The sequence below is a fragment of the Anarrhichthys ocellatus genome, unplaced genomic scaffold, assembly GCF_004355925.1.
Source record: "Anarrhichthys ocellatus isolate YVR2014 unplaced genomic scaffold, GSC_Weel_1.0 scaffold4, whole genome shotgun sequence".
Taxonomy (NCBI): Eukaryota; Metazoa; Chordata; class Actinopteri; order Perciformes; family Anarhichadidae; genus Anarrhichthys; species Anarrhichthys ocellatus.
In genome coordinates, this window is record NW_022280034.1 from 3,423,474 (window position 1) to 3,439,597 (window position 16,124).

The 16,124-nt window shown below is 44.0% G+C and overlaps 1 protein-coding gene across 10 annotated transcripts in view; it reads left to right on the forward strand.

Annotated features, from left to right (window-relative positions):
- Window positions 1-16,124, forward strand: part of tanc2b (tetratricopeptide repeat, ankyrin repeat and coiled-coil containing 2b) — a 125,946-nt gene that overhangs the window by 104,695 nt on the left and 5,127 nt on the right. For 8 of the 10 annotated variants that reach the window (XM_031843310.1, XM_031843313.1, XM_031843315.1 and 5 more), the window contains 20 exons: window positions 1,134-1,415; window positions 1,649-1,773; window positions 3,574-3,805; window positions 4,767-4,936; window positions 5,129-5,407; window positions 6,095-6,262; window positions 6,566-6,726; window positions 7,139-7,247; window positions 7,362-7,484; window positions 7,952-8,188; window positions 8,296-8,505; window positions 8,815-8,908; window positions 11,538-11,671; window positions 11,895-12,018; window positions 12,335-12,510; window positions 13,084-13,216; window positions 14,085-14,114; window positions 15,346-15,437; window positions 15,610-15,756; window positions 15,936-16,036. In XM_031843310.1, coding sequence (XP_031699170.1) covers window positions 1,134-1,415; window positions 1,649-1,773; window positions 3,574-3,805; window positions 4,767-4,936; window positions 5,129-5,407; window positions 6,095-6,262; window positions 6,566-6,726; window positions 7,139-7,247; window positions 7,362-7,484; window positions 7,952-8,188; window positions 8,296-8,505; window positions 8,815-8,908; window positions 11,538-11,671; window positions 11,895-12,018; window positions 12,335-12,510; window positions 13,084-13,216; window positions 14,085-14,114; window positions 15,346-15,437; window positions 15,610-15,756; window positions 15,936-16,036 — 3,127 coding nt within the window. The remainder of the gene's footprint in view (window positions 1-1,133; window positions 1,416-1,648; window positions 1,774-3,573; window positions 3,806-4,766; window positions 4,937-5,128; window positions 5,408-6,094; window positions 6,263-6,565; window positions 6,727-7,138; window positions 7,248-7,361; window positions 7,485-7,951; window positions 8,189-8,295; window positions 8,506-8,814; window positions 8,909-11,537; window positions 11,672-11,894; window positions 12,019-12,334; window positions 12,511-13,083; window positions 13,217-14,084; window positions 14,115-15,345; window positions 15,438-15,609; window positions 15,757-15,935; window positions 16,037-16,124) is intronic. The other 2 variants (XM_031843311.1, XM_031843314.1) reach the window with 1 other exon arrangement.

Below are 16,124 nucleotides of genomic sequence, written 5' to 3' on the forward strand. Positions count from 1 at the left end.
ACACACACACACACACACACACACACACACACACACACACACACACAGACACACACAATCACTCTTGCCAGCAAAGCATTTGGATTATTCACGCACAACTCACATTCTCAATCGGGCATGGTTACAAGATGCTGATCCACCATTTAAAGAACACACCAGATAGAAGAGAGCATGTTTTGTTAAATTCTAAAATCAGTTTTAAAAGACGGCACCCAGGAGATGACACCCAGAAGCAGCAGTCTAAATTTTACACTGAATTCATCACACAGCTTCAGAAGTTCGTACCAGATTAATTTTGGCCTCATTAGTCTTTAATGGTCCATATGTTCGGCTGAAAAGATGCGCAACCTCTGGAGGACTTGAGTTTAATGAATCCCCCTAGTGAGTAAAATCAACAGTGGGCAGCGGTAGTTAAAGTATTCACTCCCTCGACTTTGTGCAACAATTTTATTGCAACAAAATGAGCTCAAAGCACAAATCTGGATTGTAAAAGTCATCCTCTTTGAGTTCTTAAGATGAATTTTCTTGCTCTCAACATTACTTTAACTATATTATTCCTACTTTTTCTTTAGCTTATAGTGAGATTATAGTGACATCTTTTTATGTCTCAGAGCACATTTTACACCCAGCCCTTTCATATACCTTTAAAGGATTTAAGGGTGCCGTTAGTCACACGATCCTAAAGCACAATAATGTTTTCTTTCACATTGACCCATCAGTGTATATTTAATCTCAATAGGAGCACTTCCCACCAGGTTATTAACTTTGTTTTCTGTAATGTCAATCATTAATGCAATTACATGAAAACTAAAATAACAAACAAGTATTTGTAACCTTGAAATCCACATAAACACTTATTTTGTGGCTGTTAAACAACAAAATATGTATTTTGTTGTATATGAGAACTACTTTTACTACTGATATACTTGTTTATGCATAGATATGTTGGTGTTTATGTGTTTGCATTCATATGTTGCTAATCATATACAAAATGTATGCACCCAAGTGTAACTATCATGTTAATAAAGGGGCTTTTTACTCACAGTAACTCGCCCGACATCAGTCTCTAGATGCATTACTGCAAGAAAGGGGGAGACCTGTACCTCTAATTCTCCATTTCCTTGACCCGCCAGTGCGTTTTGCACCCTATCGGCCTCAAGACATCGCCCTCAAACCTCTGCTGTTTGAGGTGCCCAGCATCACCATGGACTCCGTCTTCACGGGCCGCGAGTGGCTCTTCCAGGAGATCGATGCCCACCTCAACAGCCCCAACGCCAGCACCAACCGCGGCGTGGCGGTGGTGGGCAACATCGGTTTCGGCAAGACCGCCATCATCTCTCGCCTGGTGGCGCTCAGCTGCCACGGCACCCGCATGAGACAGATCGCCTCCGACAGCCCTCAGGCCTCGCCCAAACGTAGGCGCCCGCTTATTTCTTCAAATGATTGCAGTGTTTTTATGTACCAGTGAAGATGGTGAACTGATGAAGATTCTTTCCTGAACTCCATCGTAAAATGTCAGTATTTTAGAAATGTCTGATAGTCTCACTTCAACCTTTATTTTAAGAGTAAGCAGTGCGCGAAAAGATGGCATGAATGTCTCACACGTGTTAGAGCTGTGCCTGAGCGTGTTGTGCTGTCTTGTGTCCAGATGGAGAGGGGCTCCCTCTCACTCAGCCTCAGCCCACGCACGGCACCCTGGGAGGAGGCAGCTGTCCCGGGACCCCCGAGATGAGGCGACGTCAGGAAGAAGCCATGAGGAGGCTAGCGTCTCAGGTACCAGATACAACTGTGACCGTGCACACGCATTTCAGCCTCTGATTTACAGAAAAAACACACCTAACGCATTCGTCTCCAAGTACTTAAACACTCAGATACTTCTTCCCCTCCCATTGGCTTCTTTTACAGATGCAAATGATCTATTTATCAGCCATTTGCTCCAAATATAAGTGTGCTTGTAGTGATTTTCAATATGCAATTTCCAGCTTTCAATTGATGGTTGCGTATTACGAAGAAGATAAGTGCACAAGCCTGAGCCACTTATGAATATTTCCACATCCTCCAAAAACTTCCATTTACCTTTTTTCTTTCACAGTTGTGTGAAATAAAACAAATATAGATTTAATTGCCAAATGTTATGTCAGGGGTCTCATTTGCGTTCTACTGTATTGTCAGTTCTTCTTTTCTTGTTTTCTTTATCAAAGAGTAAAACTGCATGCTTGATTGTTAAGAGGAAACATTGCTTATGTGGCGTAATAGTACATTTTATTGTTTGTGGTTAAGCGTGAAGTTTCCAGGCCTCTGTCCGTCGGTAATTGAAAAACCCCAAAGATTATTATAAATGGCTTCTTTTAATGTCTTAATTTTTCAATTAGTGACACCAGAGGTGGTAGGATAGGCGGTGATTTGCTCTTTTGAAAATGCATTTCCAAAGTACAAGCACGGACACGGCTTGTAAGCTATCATCGACTCACACAGAGTTTGCTCCCCGAGGTGGTAGACTTCAAAAAAGCTGGACTTAGTTTTTTACCCTTTATGTTAAGGTTTGTGCCGCTCTTCTTTGTGTTAAATGTTGACTTTTATAACACTATAACCGGAGAGTTTAGCTTGCTTTACCTGGATGTGTGAAACCGGCTCTCTTTCGCTCTCTTCTTCCTGTCTGCTGTCGCACCTCGGTCCCCCCTCCCATGCTGCTTAGCCATCTGCATCCCCGGTCCCAGCTTGATGCATTATGCAGATGTGTTTAAAAAAGAAAAAACAACTTTGCCAGGGAGCCTTATGAAATATTTATACCTGCAGAAAGCCATTTCCCAGCCAAGCTATTAGATCTTGTTAACTCTGTGCATTAATAATGGAGCTCACTCCCTTTTTCACCCCTTTTGTTTTAAAGACCTTTATCCCATTGTGACAAAAAATTAGCATTTCATTTTGATTGGTCTTTTTATTTTTCTATCCTCTTTTCCTCACTGCCCTCTGATCGCTGCCGTGCCGTTGAACAATTCAAAGTCTTTGTGATCTCTCAGTCGCCAGGAGCGCTCAGTCGCACCTGCGTCTGTTGTTTTGTTGACTGACCTCCCGGGAAACTCACCTGCCCTCGACTGTCCTCTACTGACGCTGCATCTCAGCACAGAGACACGTTTATTCATTTAACCATAACCATGTTTCGAGTGCATTGCTGTGAAACCCAACAGTTTTAACACTTGACTCCTTCGTGCCACAGTCATCCAACGCATCAGCGTGCACGAGCTAACTCCGTGCACGCTGGAAGCCATGAATTATGAATAGCTAAAACCGTTCAGCGAAACGAGAAGTATTATGTTTCATTATACTGCAATCGTCCACCATGAGGTTGACTCAATCCCAAATGAGTTGTAGCTGTAGTAGACGCTGGGAAAAGTGCCTGTGCTCTGGAAGAAACGTTATTTCTAAAAGTGTCATCTGACTCCCTGACACTGATCCTCAGTTTTGCGATATGGTCATGTTTAGGATTACCAGAAGTGCACTGGAAGTGTTCACCTGTATGTTTCTCTGAGTGACCCATTCTGCGATCTTCTCCCAACTCTCTGTCGCCCCCAGGTGGTGGCGTACCATTACTGCCAGGCAGATAACGCCTACACCTGCTTGGTGCCGGAGTTTGTGCACAACGTGGCGGCTCTGCTGTGCCGCTCGCCGCACCTCGTCGCCTACAGGGAGCAGCTGCTGAGGGAGCCGCACCTCCAGAGCATCCTGAGTCTGCGCTCCTGCGTCCAGGACCCCCTGGCCTCCTTCAGGAGGGGGGTGCTGGAGCCCCTGGATGCACTTTACAAAGGTGAAACACTTCAGCCCACTCGGAAAGGATTTCAATTTCAGCTTTCCCAAATTCAAATATATTCATAGTGGTCTGTGCCCAACACAGGGATCAGAACAGTCACTGAATATATTCATTGCAGAAAACAATTAAAAATAAGAAGGCAGTTTCAAATGGAAGATATGCACTGTAGACTTTATTTCATGACCCGACTTCTCAACAAAAATCTGGGCTTTTCAGAGCTAAAAGGGAAAAGTATGACATTATATTTATTTCTTCTTAATAATCTGTGTAAAGTAAATGTATTGCATAAAAACAATTAATATACTTGTGCAAAATATATATTTTTAATACATTTCTAATTATATAACTCTAAAATACACAAGAATTCAAAAACTACAGCAGTTTCTGCTCTTTAAATTGTTCAATGGTCCAAATGTCTTCACATTCTTCATAAAAACTGGATTAAAAATAGTTTTACTAATTTGTATTACATTCAAACACAGGGCTTTTGGCAATTTGTAATTAATGCCTCTTCAAACCTCAGCATTCAATTTACTGTTTGACTCGAATCCTTGGTGCATGATATTAGATGTAACGTTGTGCACATTGTGCTCAAGATAATCAAGATCAAAGTTGTTAATCTCGATGCTGGAGCGGATTTCTTTTCTTAAAGCTCCCAACTTAATAAACCAAACAAAGGTTCACAGGTGAGGTCGTTCCAAGCTTTCATTTTAAATAGAGATCAAAACCAAATCTGTGATGATTAGTTTTTAAATATGATGTGGAATTTGACTTTGTGGCTTAGCCTGAAGGTCTAACTCACTTGTTGTTTCCAAGCTTCTGCTGAGGAAGGCCATTAAATGTGGTTGAAAGCTCTGGAAACAACAAGTACATTTGATTTCTTTTTTGTTAATCTGTTGTTTCCAAGTCACTGTCACAGTCCATCATTTGTATAAAAATGTGCACTTTTCTCTTTCAGAGAGGAAGATCAACTCTGAGGAGGACCTCATCATCCTCATAGACGGTTTGAACGAGGCAGAGTTCCACAAGCCGGACTACGGAGACACCATCGTGTCCTTCCTCACCAAAACCATCAACAAGTTCCCTCCCTGGCTCAAACTGGTGGTGACAGTCAGAACCACGTTACAGGTAAAGGGACAGACGGTCAGTTTGGAGTTTTAGTCTCTGGAATAAAAGGTAAAAGGAGCTACTCTTTACCTTTTATTCATGAGGAAGAAAGAAGACCATTAAATTAATTATTTTACCTTAGATGACTAAGTATGTTGGCAATTTCTCAAGATGTCTCTGCACCAATATCACTGAATGATTGTGACCGTTTAGGAGATCACCAACGCGCTGCCGTTCCACCGCATCTCTCTGGACGGCCTGGAGGAGAACGACGCCATAGACCAGGACCTGCAGGGCTACATCCTGCACCGCATCCACAGCAGCCCGGAGATCCAGAACAACATCTCGCTCAACGGCAAGATGGACAACACCACCTTCGGCAAGCTCAGCGCCCACCTCAAGGCCCTGAGCCAGGGCTCCTATCTGTACCTCAAGCTCACCTTTGACCTCATCGAGAAGGGCTACCTGGTCCTCAAAAGCTCCAGCTACAAGGTATGAAGGTTGTCCCGCTAGCTAGCACAGCCAGCAGTTGGAGCTGCAACAGTGGCTGCAATGCACAGCTCATATGGGAAATGAGGTGCTAAGTTTTCTTTAGGGTCAAAGAAAACCAGTAATAGTTGTCTGTAAGGGTACACTGCAAACAGGAACATCTGATGGCTAATTCGGCATACTTTCAATGGAGCCAAGTTGCCAAAATGCAAAAAAATCGACTTAAAAAAATCTGACTCAAGTTGTAGCCCACAGCGTTAGTCACTGCATCCATAGCAACAGGGAAGAGATGAAACCAAATATCCTGGTGCTCGTGATTTGCCAAGGCAACACTGGAATGGTATTTTTTATTTACTTGCACTCTGACATGCTTTGTGTAAAAATAGTTTCATACAATCTTCCTCTTGACAGTCGGAACCGAACACCTTCTTGATAAATAATGCAGCTGAATTGTTTAACTGTACATTTCATAATGAAATATTGTATCTCACACCTCCAGGTTCATTTCATTTCATGTATTCAGAAGTGCCAACAGACTCCATAAAAAAAAATGAAAACTGATAAATTCACATTCTCCCCGACCACACGGAATAGTCAGAGACGCGCTGTACAAACACGATGCATTATTCATAGTCTGTAGAGCGCCGGCAAAACAAAATCAGCATTACAATTCAGCTTCTTTTTTCTCAGGTGGTTCCAGTCAACCTGGCTGAGGTGTACCTGCTGCAGTGCAACATGCGCTTCCCCACGCAGTCGTCGTTCGAGCGCGCGCTTCCTCTGCTCAACGTGGCCGTGGCCTCGCTTCACCCGCTGACCGATGAGCAGATTTATCAGGCCATCAACTCTGGTTCGCTGCAGGTAATAATCCTAAAATGTACAAAACCTCCCACCCTGAGACCGTTAAATATATCAAGGCTTTTAGTTGAATTGATGTATTGATGCTGTGATCCAGTGTTACAGTCAACTTTTATGACTTTGGAAAAGTCTGAATATAAAATAATCAATAATAAACTTAATCTCGAGGAAACATCAAATATTCCATCCTCAACCATACAAATACAAGTCTTGTAATGAACTTAGTTGTTCCCTGCTTATAAATAATATCAGCTTTACCTGAGCAATAAATAACAAATAGCATTGAAACGTCGTCTGTGGCTGCAGGGCACACTGGACTGGGAGGATTTCCAACAGCGTGTAGACAACCTGTCAGTCTTCCTGGTGAAGAGGAGGGACGGCACCAGGATGTTTGTCCACCCGTCCTTCAGGGAGTGGCTGATCTGGAGAGAAGAAGGAGAAAAGACAAAGTTCCTCTGTGATCCGAGGTGAGGACGCACAGGAGAAATGGGGGATTGAATGAGAATGCTAACCAACCGATCGAGTCAGCAGTAGAGTGTTCTGTTGATGATATAACATCAGGAATTAAATAGCCGGCTACCTGACGCCATCAGAAGTTAATATTCATCACAAAAATGTGGCAACGAATGCTTCTTCCGACAGCCACCTGCTGCTGTGTCTCTTACATGTACTTTTAAGTCAATGTGTGAATACAAATGTCTCCGTCAGTCGCCGGTACATGATGTTTATCTAGCAGAGGAGGTGTAAGAACATTGTATTCCCTGTTTTATCATTTAAAAAAAACGATTGCACCACCAACGGCACAGGTGATAGCACAATGTAATGACCTGATGAGTCAGTCTGAAGTATTGAAGGACTCCGTGTTCGTCCTCTCTGCAGGAGCGGTCACACCCTGCTGGCCTTCTGGTTCTCTCGGCAGGAGAACAAGCTGAACAGACAGCAGACCATTGAGCTGGGCCATCACATCCTCAAAGCACATATCTTCAAGGTACACTGTTATTTGTCTCCACACACATCTATACAGTCACACACACACTCCCACGCACAGCTGTGGTCTGGGCTCCATAGTGATGAATATTTACAATCCATCTCTCTCTTCAAGGGTCTCAGCAAGAAAGTCGGAGTTTCCTCATCCATCTTGCAAGGCCTGTGGGTATCCTACAGCACAGAGGGCCTTTCAGCTGCACTTTCTTCACTCCGAAACCTCTACACTCCTAACATCAAGGTACAGGCGCTAACAGAGCAGAGGGGAGTCGTGCTAAAAAGATGTTTCTTTAAGTATGTTCTGGGTACCAAATCAAATCTTGAAATATGCTTCGCTAGGAACTTCCTCTCTCTCTCTGGACTGTCTTAACTTTATATGTCCTTATTTTTTACTTTTTGGAGACATTATGTTTTCGGGTTGTCCAACGTCTGTACTTTGGTCTGTCCCATTCTCGTGAAACGCAATATCGCAGGAACACCTTGAGGGAATTTCTTCACATGTTGCACAAACGTCCGCTTGGACTCGAGGATGAACTGATTAGAATTTGGTGGTCAAAGGTCACGTTTTTTGGGCCATAACTTAATAGAATAACATAATGAAGCGATGACATTTTGAACAGACATAGATGTCAACTGCAACTTGACTGTTTGATGGATATATAAAAACCGCGCGGTGGTAATTCTAGTAATTTCTTTTTTTCTACCCAGGTGAGCCGGCTGCTGATGCTGGGCGGCGCCAATGTGAACTACCGCACGGAGGTGCTGAACAACGCCCCCGTCCTGTGCGTCCACTCCCACTTGGGCTACATGGACATGGTGGGTCTGCTGCTGGAGTACGGCGCCTCGGTCGACTCTCCGTCCGAGAGCGGCCTGATGCCGCTGGGCTACGCCGCCGCTGGGGGACACATGGCCATCGTGACGGCGCTTTGCCGCAGGAGAGCGAAGGTGTGTGTGTGTGAAGAGTTTGACTCTCTCCTCGGAGTGTGATCAAGGCTACGATCGAATGTGTTTTGTAATTTGTTTCCCTGATCATCTCCATGTCCCGTTAACAGGTGGACCACCTTGATAAGAACGGCCAGTGCGCTCTGGTTCACGCGGCCCTCAGGGGCCACATGGAGGTGGTGAAGTTCCTCATCCAGTGTGACTGGGGCATGGGGCCACAGCAGCAGCAGTCTCCACAAACCCAACAACAGGCGGCCTTCACCAAGAGCCACGCGGTGCAGCAGGCCCTCATCGCGGCAGCCAGTATGGGATACACAGAGGTACAGCAGGGAGGGAAGGAGGTGTCATGGTTCTGATTATCAGGCTCTCCAGTGTCTTTAACTCCAACACTCATATTGAAAATCTTAGCTGTTTTGTAGTTCTTCTGTTTTAAAGGTTTGAGGTGCACAGTTTTGAAGCTGAAAGAGGGAAATAAATTATTAAAATGCTCGATTTCATTTATTATGAACACATGTCTGTGGCGTTGTGCACCATATTTATGTTTATGTCTCTAATATGTTTATCTGAGTCTGTTTAAAGTAAACTTGGACCTTTTAACATCTGTCATCTCAAATCTTGCCCCCCATCAGATTGTGTCCTACTTGCTGGATCTGCCAGAGAAAGATGAAGAGGAGGTGGAGCGCGCTCAGATCAATAACTTTGACACCTTGTGGGGGGAGACAGGTGGGAATACCTACTTTACATTACACCTGACTCTGAATGCTTAATGCTGTTGTGTGTGGTGGTGGTGTAACGGACCGCCGTTGATCCGGACATGGTTTGGCACGCATGTGAACCGATTAATTGCACAGTTTACCCATCAGAGTTTGAAATAGGTTACTGCCGATCGTTATCGGTCGATACTGTGAAACGGGGATCAGGAGCTTCCATTCAGTTACATTATGATGCGTTCAGGTTCTATTCAGTAAAAAGGAGAATTGAGTGAACGTAAGTTGTAACATTGTCATGATGTGTTCAAATGTAATCTTGTAAAAGGTAGTTTTGGTGAGAAACTAGAAATGAAATACAGTTCTTTGGAGGAGATGTTAGAGAGGGAATTATGACGAAGCAGCTTATAATACATCAATATTTTTATTTTTTATCAATAAAAGTGATTCCCTAATCATTTGGATTATGAAAAAAACCACTATAGACGACTATTGCAAAGTAAAAGGATAACATTTAGAATTTGTGATGGTTTACGCTGACTTCAGGGCAGCTTTTTTACCAGCTGCTATAACAAAACCACAAATAAAAACAATCCGCAAAGGTCGATGTGGCTCATCGGAAAAATGGTTTTGGCGTCTAAAGAAAGTTATATTTGCTCCAAACCGTGACTCAAACGTGATACGATCCAAACCTCTGTGATCCGTTTCACCCCTAGTACATTTGCGTGTGAACTCTCTGGACAAAATGTGAAAAATAGACATCCAATACATATAATTACTGTTTTTCTTCTTAAGGAGGGTTTTGTGAGAGTGTTTTTTTCCGTGTGGCGCTGCGAGGCAGAGCGCTGCAGTGCGGGTATGAGAGATCGTTCTTGTGTGTCTGCTTGCTGCTGCTGCTGCGTCAGATGCTGATGGCAGTGCAGTGGTGTCATTGGAGTACAGACCGGGCTGGGCTCACACGCGTGGGGGGTGGGGAGGATGGATGAGTGTGCTCCAGGGTGCTTAGAAATGACTAGTCTGATTGCCCTGTGGCTGGACGTTGAGAAATGTAATGTGTCATCGTATCCTAAAGCTATGAAAACTCATCGCGAGGCATTATTCCCCCGCTGCAGTTTCATAAAGGCTGCTTCTCGCTGTCAGTCGAAGACGGGGACTTGAGCTCACTCAGCCGTGGTTTGATTGTTTATAAGGGATCAGAGGGATAACAGTTGTTCTGGAAGATGATTTTTAATCCAAGTGTTACCGGATAGGTCAACTGAAAATACATTATTCTTTAACAGCCAGAGGCAGAGTGTGTATGTACTGATGGACTCACTGAACTGTGTATATCAAAGTGTTCTTCCAGCAGAACATTGAAAGGTTGAAAATAGAGCTAGACTGATAAATCGTCTGATGTTATCTCATTACAGATAGATATCAGTATCCGTGTTTATGTCGGCTGATAAGTAACAAACTACAGACAGAGAGTTTGTCTACCGAACAGCACTGAAGAGTTGATTTTTCAACCAAAAAATGTCCCAAGAAATATGTATCTTGGTCTTAATTCCTATAATTATCCTTCACCTTTCAAAAAAACAGTTTTTACAGCATTTTAGTTTGTTTTTATGTGTTTTCTTTTGCCGTTTAGTTTATGGTTAGGTGTTCTGTTTTATTGTAAAAGCACTTCGTAACGGCGTTTTGAAAGGTGCTACATAAATACAGTTTATTATTATCATCAAAAAAGAATCAAAGAGATTTGTATCATCTTGTTTTTTTTATATTATGCATATATGATTTTTTTTAATTCTAGCGACTAATATATCGTTATCGGATGTTTTTTAACTCCCAGATATCGATGTTGGTATCGGCCTCGTAGTCGGTTCGTGTCGGGCTACAGTTGAAACCGGGGTCAACCCCTCTGGGGCTGCTACCACTCCACTTAAAAGAGATTCGTTCTCTCTGCTTAAGTTATTCCATTTATAGTCATTACATTTGAGAAGATGTCTTTTCAAAGACTGTTGCTTCCACAGAATCTCAAGGGTCTTGTCTTCTCCTCTTTCCTCTCCTCTCTTGTCCTCTTCTTTCATCCTCTTTCCTTTTCTCCTCGTTTTATCTTTTCCTCTTCTCTTCACTTCTCGTCTCTCTTCTTCTCTTCTCTTTGTTTGTTCTCCACTTCTATAGTGCACAGATTTATTTTATCAGCTATAATTTATATTTTTTATAACAACATGTATCAATGTATGAACCCACAGAGAATTTCCATCCCAACCTGCAGCTCCCGTTGGCTTTAAAAGGCTTTACAGCGAGCTTCAGCTCATTGTTTATCTGTCCGGCCCTCTAACTTTACTGTGTAGAACAGTTTCACTGCTTTCATAGTGTTGTTTTCAGCCGCAGAAGGCGAAGCGGCTCTAAGAACCCACTGTTCACTCCTGTTAACGACTATCTGGTGAACACAGAGGAGCATTTAGCTGCTATGAGGCCAGATATTTCCCTCAGGAGCTGGTGGTAGAGACCAATATTTAACTTTCATCATTCATCAAATGGACACAAGCATGACTCCAAATGAATAATAATGTTGCTCTGATGCCATATCAACTTTCTATCCACCACCTGTGCCCCACTTGTCCTCATCTCACCCCTGATTCATTGTGTGTCTGTGCGTCCAGCTCTGACCGCAGCCTCCGGTCGGGGGAAGCTGGAGGTTTGTCGTCTGTTGCTGGAGCAGGGGGCGGCTGTGGCCCAGTCCAACAGACGAGGCATCGTCCCGCTGTTCAGCGCCGTCCGACAGGGACACTGGCAGGTTAGTGGCCCCCTGATCCCCTTCCCCTCATTTAATTAAAACATGCACTTGATTTAAGTAGTCTCCAAGACTAAACTAAACTCCAAAAGGCAGTAAAGACGTGGCAATTGTGCTCTAGAAACTGATATTTTTTGCTATTTCCTTCATCTCACAAACACTAAGCAAGTACGACATCAGGCTGCTGTTGACATAATGACACGGGTGCTGTATTTGGGTGTTTTAGATCGTGGACCTCCTCCTCACACATGGCGCCGATGTCAACCTGGCTGATAAGCAGGGTCGTACTCCTCTAATGATGGCCGCCTCAGAGGGACACCTGGGGACTGTTGAGTTTCTGCTGGCTCAAGGTAAGATGCTGTGAAGGAAAACAACGGGTTTAGAGCAGATTTAAAACCACAAATATAAGAATACAAGAATGTTTGGTGTATTTTCTTTTCTCATACTTGTGTTTACCCCGTAGTCCTTCATAGAAACAATTCACAGCCACTGCACTAATAGGAAAGAGTGTAATTAATTAAGTTTTCAAACTGTGTTTTACGATAATTACAGCCAAATTTAATCAGCGGCAGATTTTAAAAACCCATCAAAATGCATTAAGCAGTTAGTTATGAAAAGAATTCGGAGTGAAAGGCTGTGTCTTACTGCTGCCACGTCTCCTCCCAGGAGCCTCTCTGTCTCTGATGGACAAGGAGGGTCTGACCGCTCTGAGCTGGGCCTGTCTGAAGGGACATCTACCCGTCGTCCGCTGCCTGGTGGAGAGCGGAGCCGCCACCGACCACGCGGACAAGAACGGACGCACGCCCCTCGACCTGGCTGCCTTCTACGGAGACTCGGAAGTGGTAAGAGTGTAAATCCACGAATGAAAAGGAAATGTGTTTTTCAGAAATGTGTTTTTGCTTATTGTTACTTCATTTGAATTTTTGGAGGAAATCGTTCATTCTAGTGTGATATTGTATGAAAAATACTGAAAAACGTATACATGGTATCTTATTTATTTTTATTTTAAATTTGAGGAGAAGCCCCTTGAAATGCACCATCTCATTTTCAACACACATATAGAAATTAATTAATAATGAAAGAATTAGTCATCCAAGTTATTTTCAAACGTTTTCCAGCTTCAGCATCTCAGATGAAAACTTGATAGTCTTCATCTTATACTTATATGATAATACCTTTGATATCTTTTGGTTTTTGACTGCTGTTTGGACAAAACAAGTCACCTACAGGTGCCACACCTATGTCTGGGACTAAGACTATTTCCTCAGTGATACACACATGAGTCGGTTTAAATCCCTCTGTACCCGACAAAGAGCCGATCTTTGGTTTCAAATGTTGCACTTCTCTAAATGTATTAACATATGATAAATTGTTCTTCATAAAGCTATTCTCAAAACATCTCTCTCTCTCCTAAGGTCCAGTTCTTGGTTGACCACGGGGCCATGATAGAGCATGTAGACTACAGCGGGATGCGTCCCCTTGACAGGGCGGTGGGCTGCAGAAACACGTCGGTGGTGGTCGCCCTGCTCAAGAAAGGAGCCAAGATAGGTAAGAGCGGGGTGACAGTAAAGAGCCTCCCACTTAGCTCACAAAGGACCCTCTTCTAAACGCAGGCTCGTCGTCCCATAGCACTCTAGCTAAAGGTCATTCGCCTGCCGTGAAATGAGATACAATTTGAGATTGTATTTTTGGCTGAAAAGGTCACGCATTGGAGTTCAAGCATGAGCTGCATGAAAGACCGTGAAGGGAGAATCCAAAGATGAAAAACGCACTTTCTTTAAAGTACACGCCTCCTGCTTGTCATTAAAGAGCACTGTAGCAGTTTACTGCTATGAGCCATGGATTCAGGTTTGTGTCTCCATGGAGCTTTAACCACTTCCTGCTACTGTATGTCGTCTCCCCCCCCACACACACACACGCACTGCCGCTTGTCCTCAGCTATTTATGGCTCTGATGTGCGTTTCTTTTAATTGTACTACTGTTGCCGCTGTGTTGTTTCTCTCTCTCTCTGTCTGTTTGTCTCTATCGCTCACGCTATCTCCCTGTTTCTCTCTCAATCACATCCTCTGTCTCTCTCTCTCTCGATTCCCCTGCGGTTGCTCAGAGACAGGTTATTAGCGCTTGCGATGTTTCTTTTCGGTATCTCTCTGTTTTCCTTTATTTTTCTCCTTTTGCCGAGGCACTTACCTTCCGCTTCTCACTGCTGCTTTTTTTGTGTTCCTTTTCTCACTTCTCCTCCTCCTCCATCACCTCTCTTTTTTCTTTCACCTTCTCGCTGTTTCTATCGCTCTGCCCTCCCACTTACACTCCTTCCCTTGCTCTTGACCTCCTCCTTCTCCCCCCTTCCTCTCCCCTCCCCTTCACCCAATACCCACCCACTCTTGCCCCCATCCCCCGCCTCTCTCTCCGGCCCCAGGATGTCAGACGCTGCCCAGTCGGCCCCGAGGTAAAGCCAAGGCTGTCGACTTCTCACCCCACCAGGCATTTTGACAGCTCTATCTCCTCTCTCTGTGTTGTCTGTGTCGCCCTAAGTGTCGGCAGGCCAGCTTAGCTTCTCAAACTGACAAATAATAACATGCAAAGGTATTAGCACTGACAGTGATGCAGTTGGGATTGCCTAGAGGTAGATGCTAACATTAATGAAAGCATGCCCGGCCTCCGGCCTGTGACGTCGTATCGAGGTGTTGACCTTCCATCCCACGGATGCATGACGGAAGCCCTCAGTAACTCTTGCGTGGTCGCTATCTAGCGGAGCTGCATGTATTTGTAATTCCTCTGTACCACCGCCGCCACAGACTGAGGCGATAAACCACTGTGCTGTGCATCGTTCATCTTCCAGACGTTTCCTCAGTGTCAGCTAGGCCAGTCAGCAGCATTCCTACCCTCACCACCACCAGCAGCAGCAGCAGCAGCAGCAGCAGCAGCAGCAGCAGCTCAGAGGACAGCTAACATTATATCCCTCCTGCTTGCCTCTTTTGTTGATCGCACCTGCCCTGTGTCTCCTCGTGCAAGATCCCCTTCCTCTTCATCCCCGTGGTGTCGTGTACATGTGTCAAGGATTGCTGTTGCGCAGATACAGAAAAGACATATCAGTTTCAGCAGTCTGCAGGGATTAACTTTTTTTTTTTTCCCCTTTTCGTTTTTTTAAATACACAACACAGAGTTTTTCCTGCTCTCATGCTGGTCTTGATCACATCCCTGAATCAGTAGCACAAAGACTTACTGTACTTATCTGCACTTCTTGACAAGACAGAAAATGTGTCTCAATAGAAAGACAAGACAGTGTTTTAGTTGTTTTTTTTGTATTCACATTTGCAGATAATTGCTACAGTTTAATTCAATTAACCATTAAAAAAAAATCAAAATGTGCTCATTCTGCACTCCAATTAGGCTCTTGATTTTTGTCAAATAGTATTTGACCCCGGTCTGATGTCTTTTAGCGAGGTCACAGTGTTCTCGACGTGTTAGAGCAGATCTTTATAATCTTTTCTCTGCAGTGGATTGCCTGTCTTTTCTCCTCCATTCCCCCATTTTGGCTGTTGTCCTCATCCCTGTTATTATTGTTGTGTGTAGTGTGACTCCCAGTCGCTCCTTCCCTCTTCCTCCTCTTCTGCTTATTGCTGTGTGTCTCTCTCACTGTGTTTCTGTTTTCATCTGCTCCTTCCTGTGTTACCCAGGTCCAGCCACATGGGCCATGGCCACCTCCAAACCCGACATCATGATCATCTTACTCAGCAAACTCATCGAGGAGGGGGACAGCTTCTACAAGGTCAGAGAATGGGCGCCGCCCCCTGGAGCTCGGATATCATTGTTGGAATTGAAGAGATTTTAGTTGATTCTATTTACAAATGTTCAGATAAATGTATCTTTATGTTTGTCTCTGGTTTATGTTGTGAACCGTGATGTGAGGATAACCAGACTTCTTTCTGTTTGTCCGACAGAAGGGGAAGGTGAAGGAGGCAGCGCAGCGTTATCAGTATGCCCTCAAAAAGTTTCCACGCGAAGGCTTCAGCGATGACCTCAAGACATTCAGGGAACTCAAAGTATCGCTCTTCCTCAACCTGTCCCGATGTCGGAGGAAAATGAACGTGAGTCTGCAGACGACCAGCTGAGTGAATGTCACAGTTTCAGGGATTTACTAAAGCAGACTTATTTTAACTTTTGAGACGTTTCTCATATTAAAGTATCGGACATGTAATGACAATAAAGCTGTTGACTATATTTTCACACGTCTTTGTATGTGTTGGGTTTTGTTTAATCTCTCCAGGACTTTGGGATGGCTGAGGAATTTGCTACCAAGGCACTCGAACTGAAACCAAAATCGTTTGAAGCATACTATGCCAGAGCACGCGCCAAGCGTAGCAGCAGGTACACTCCTTTCACCCATCTACACATCATAATCAATTAAATATGTGAGATACTCTTTGATATACATTTTAAATCGTTTCTGCAGCTA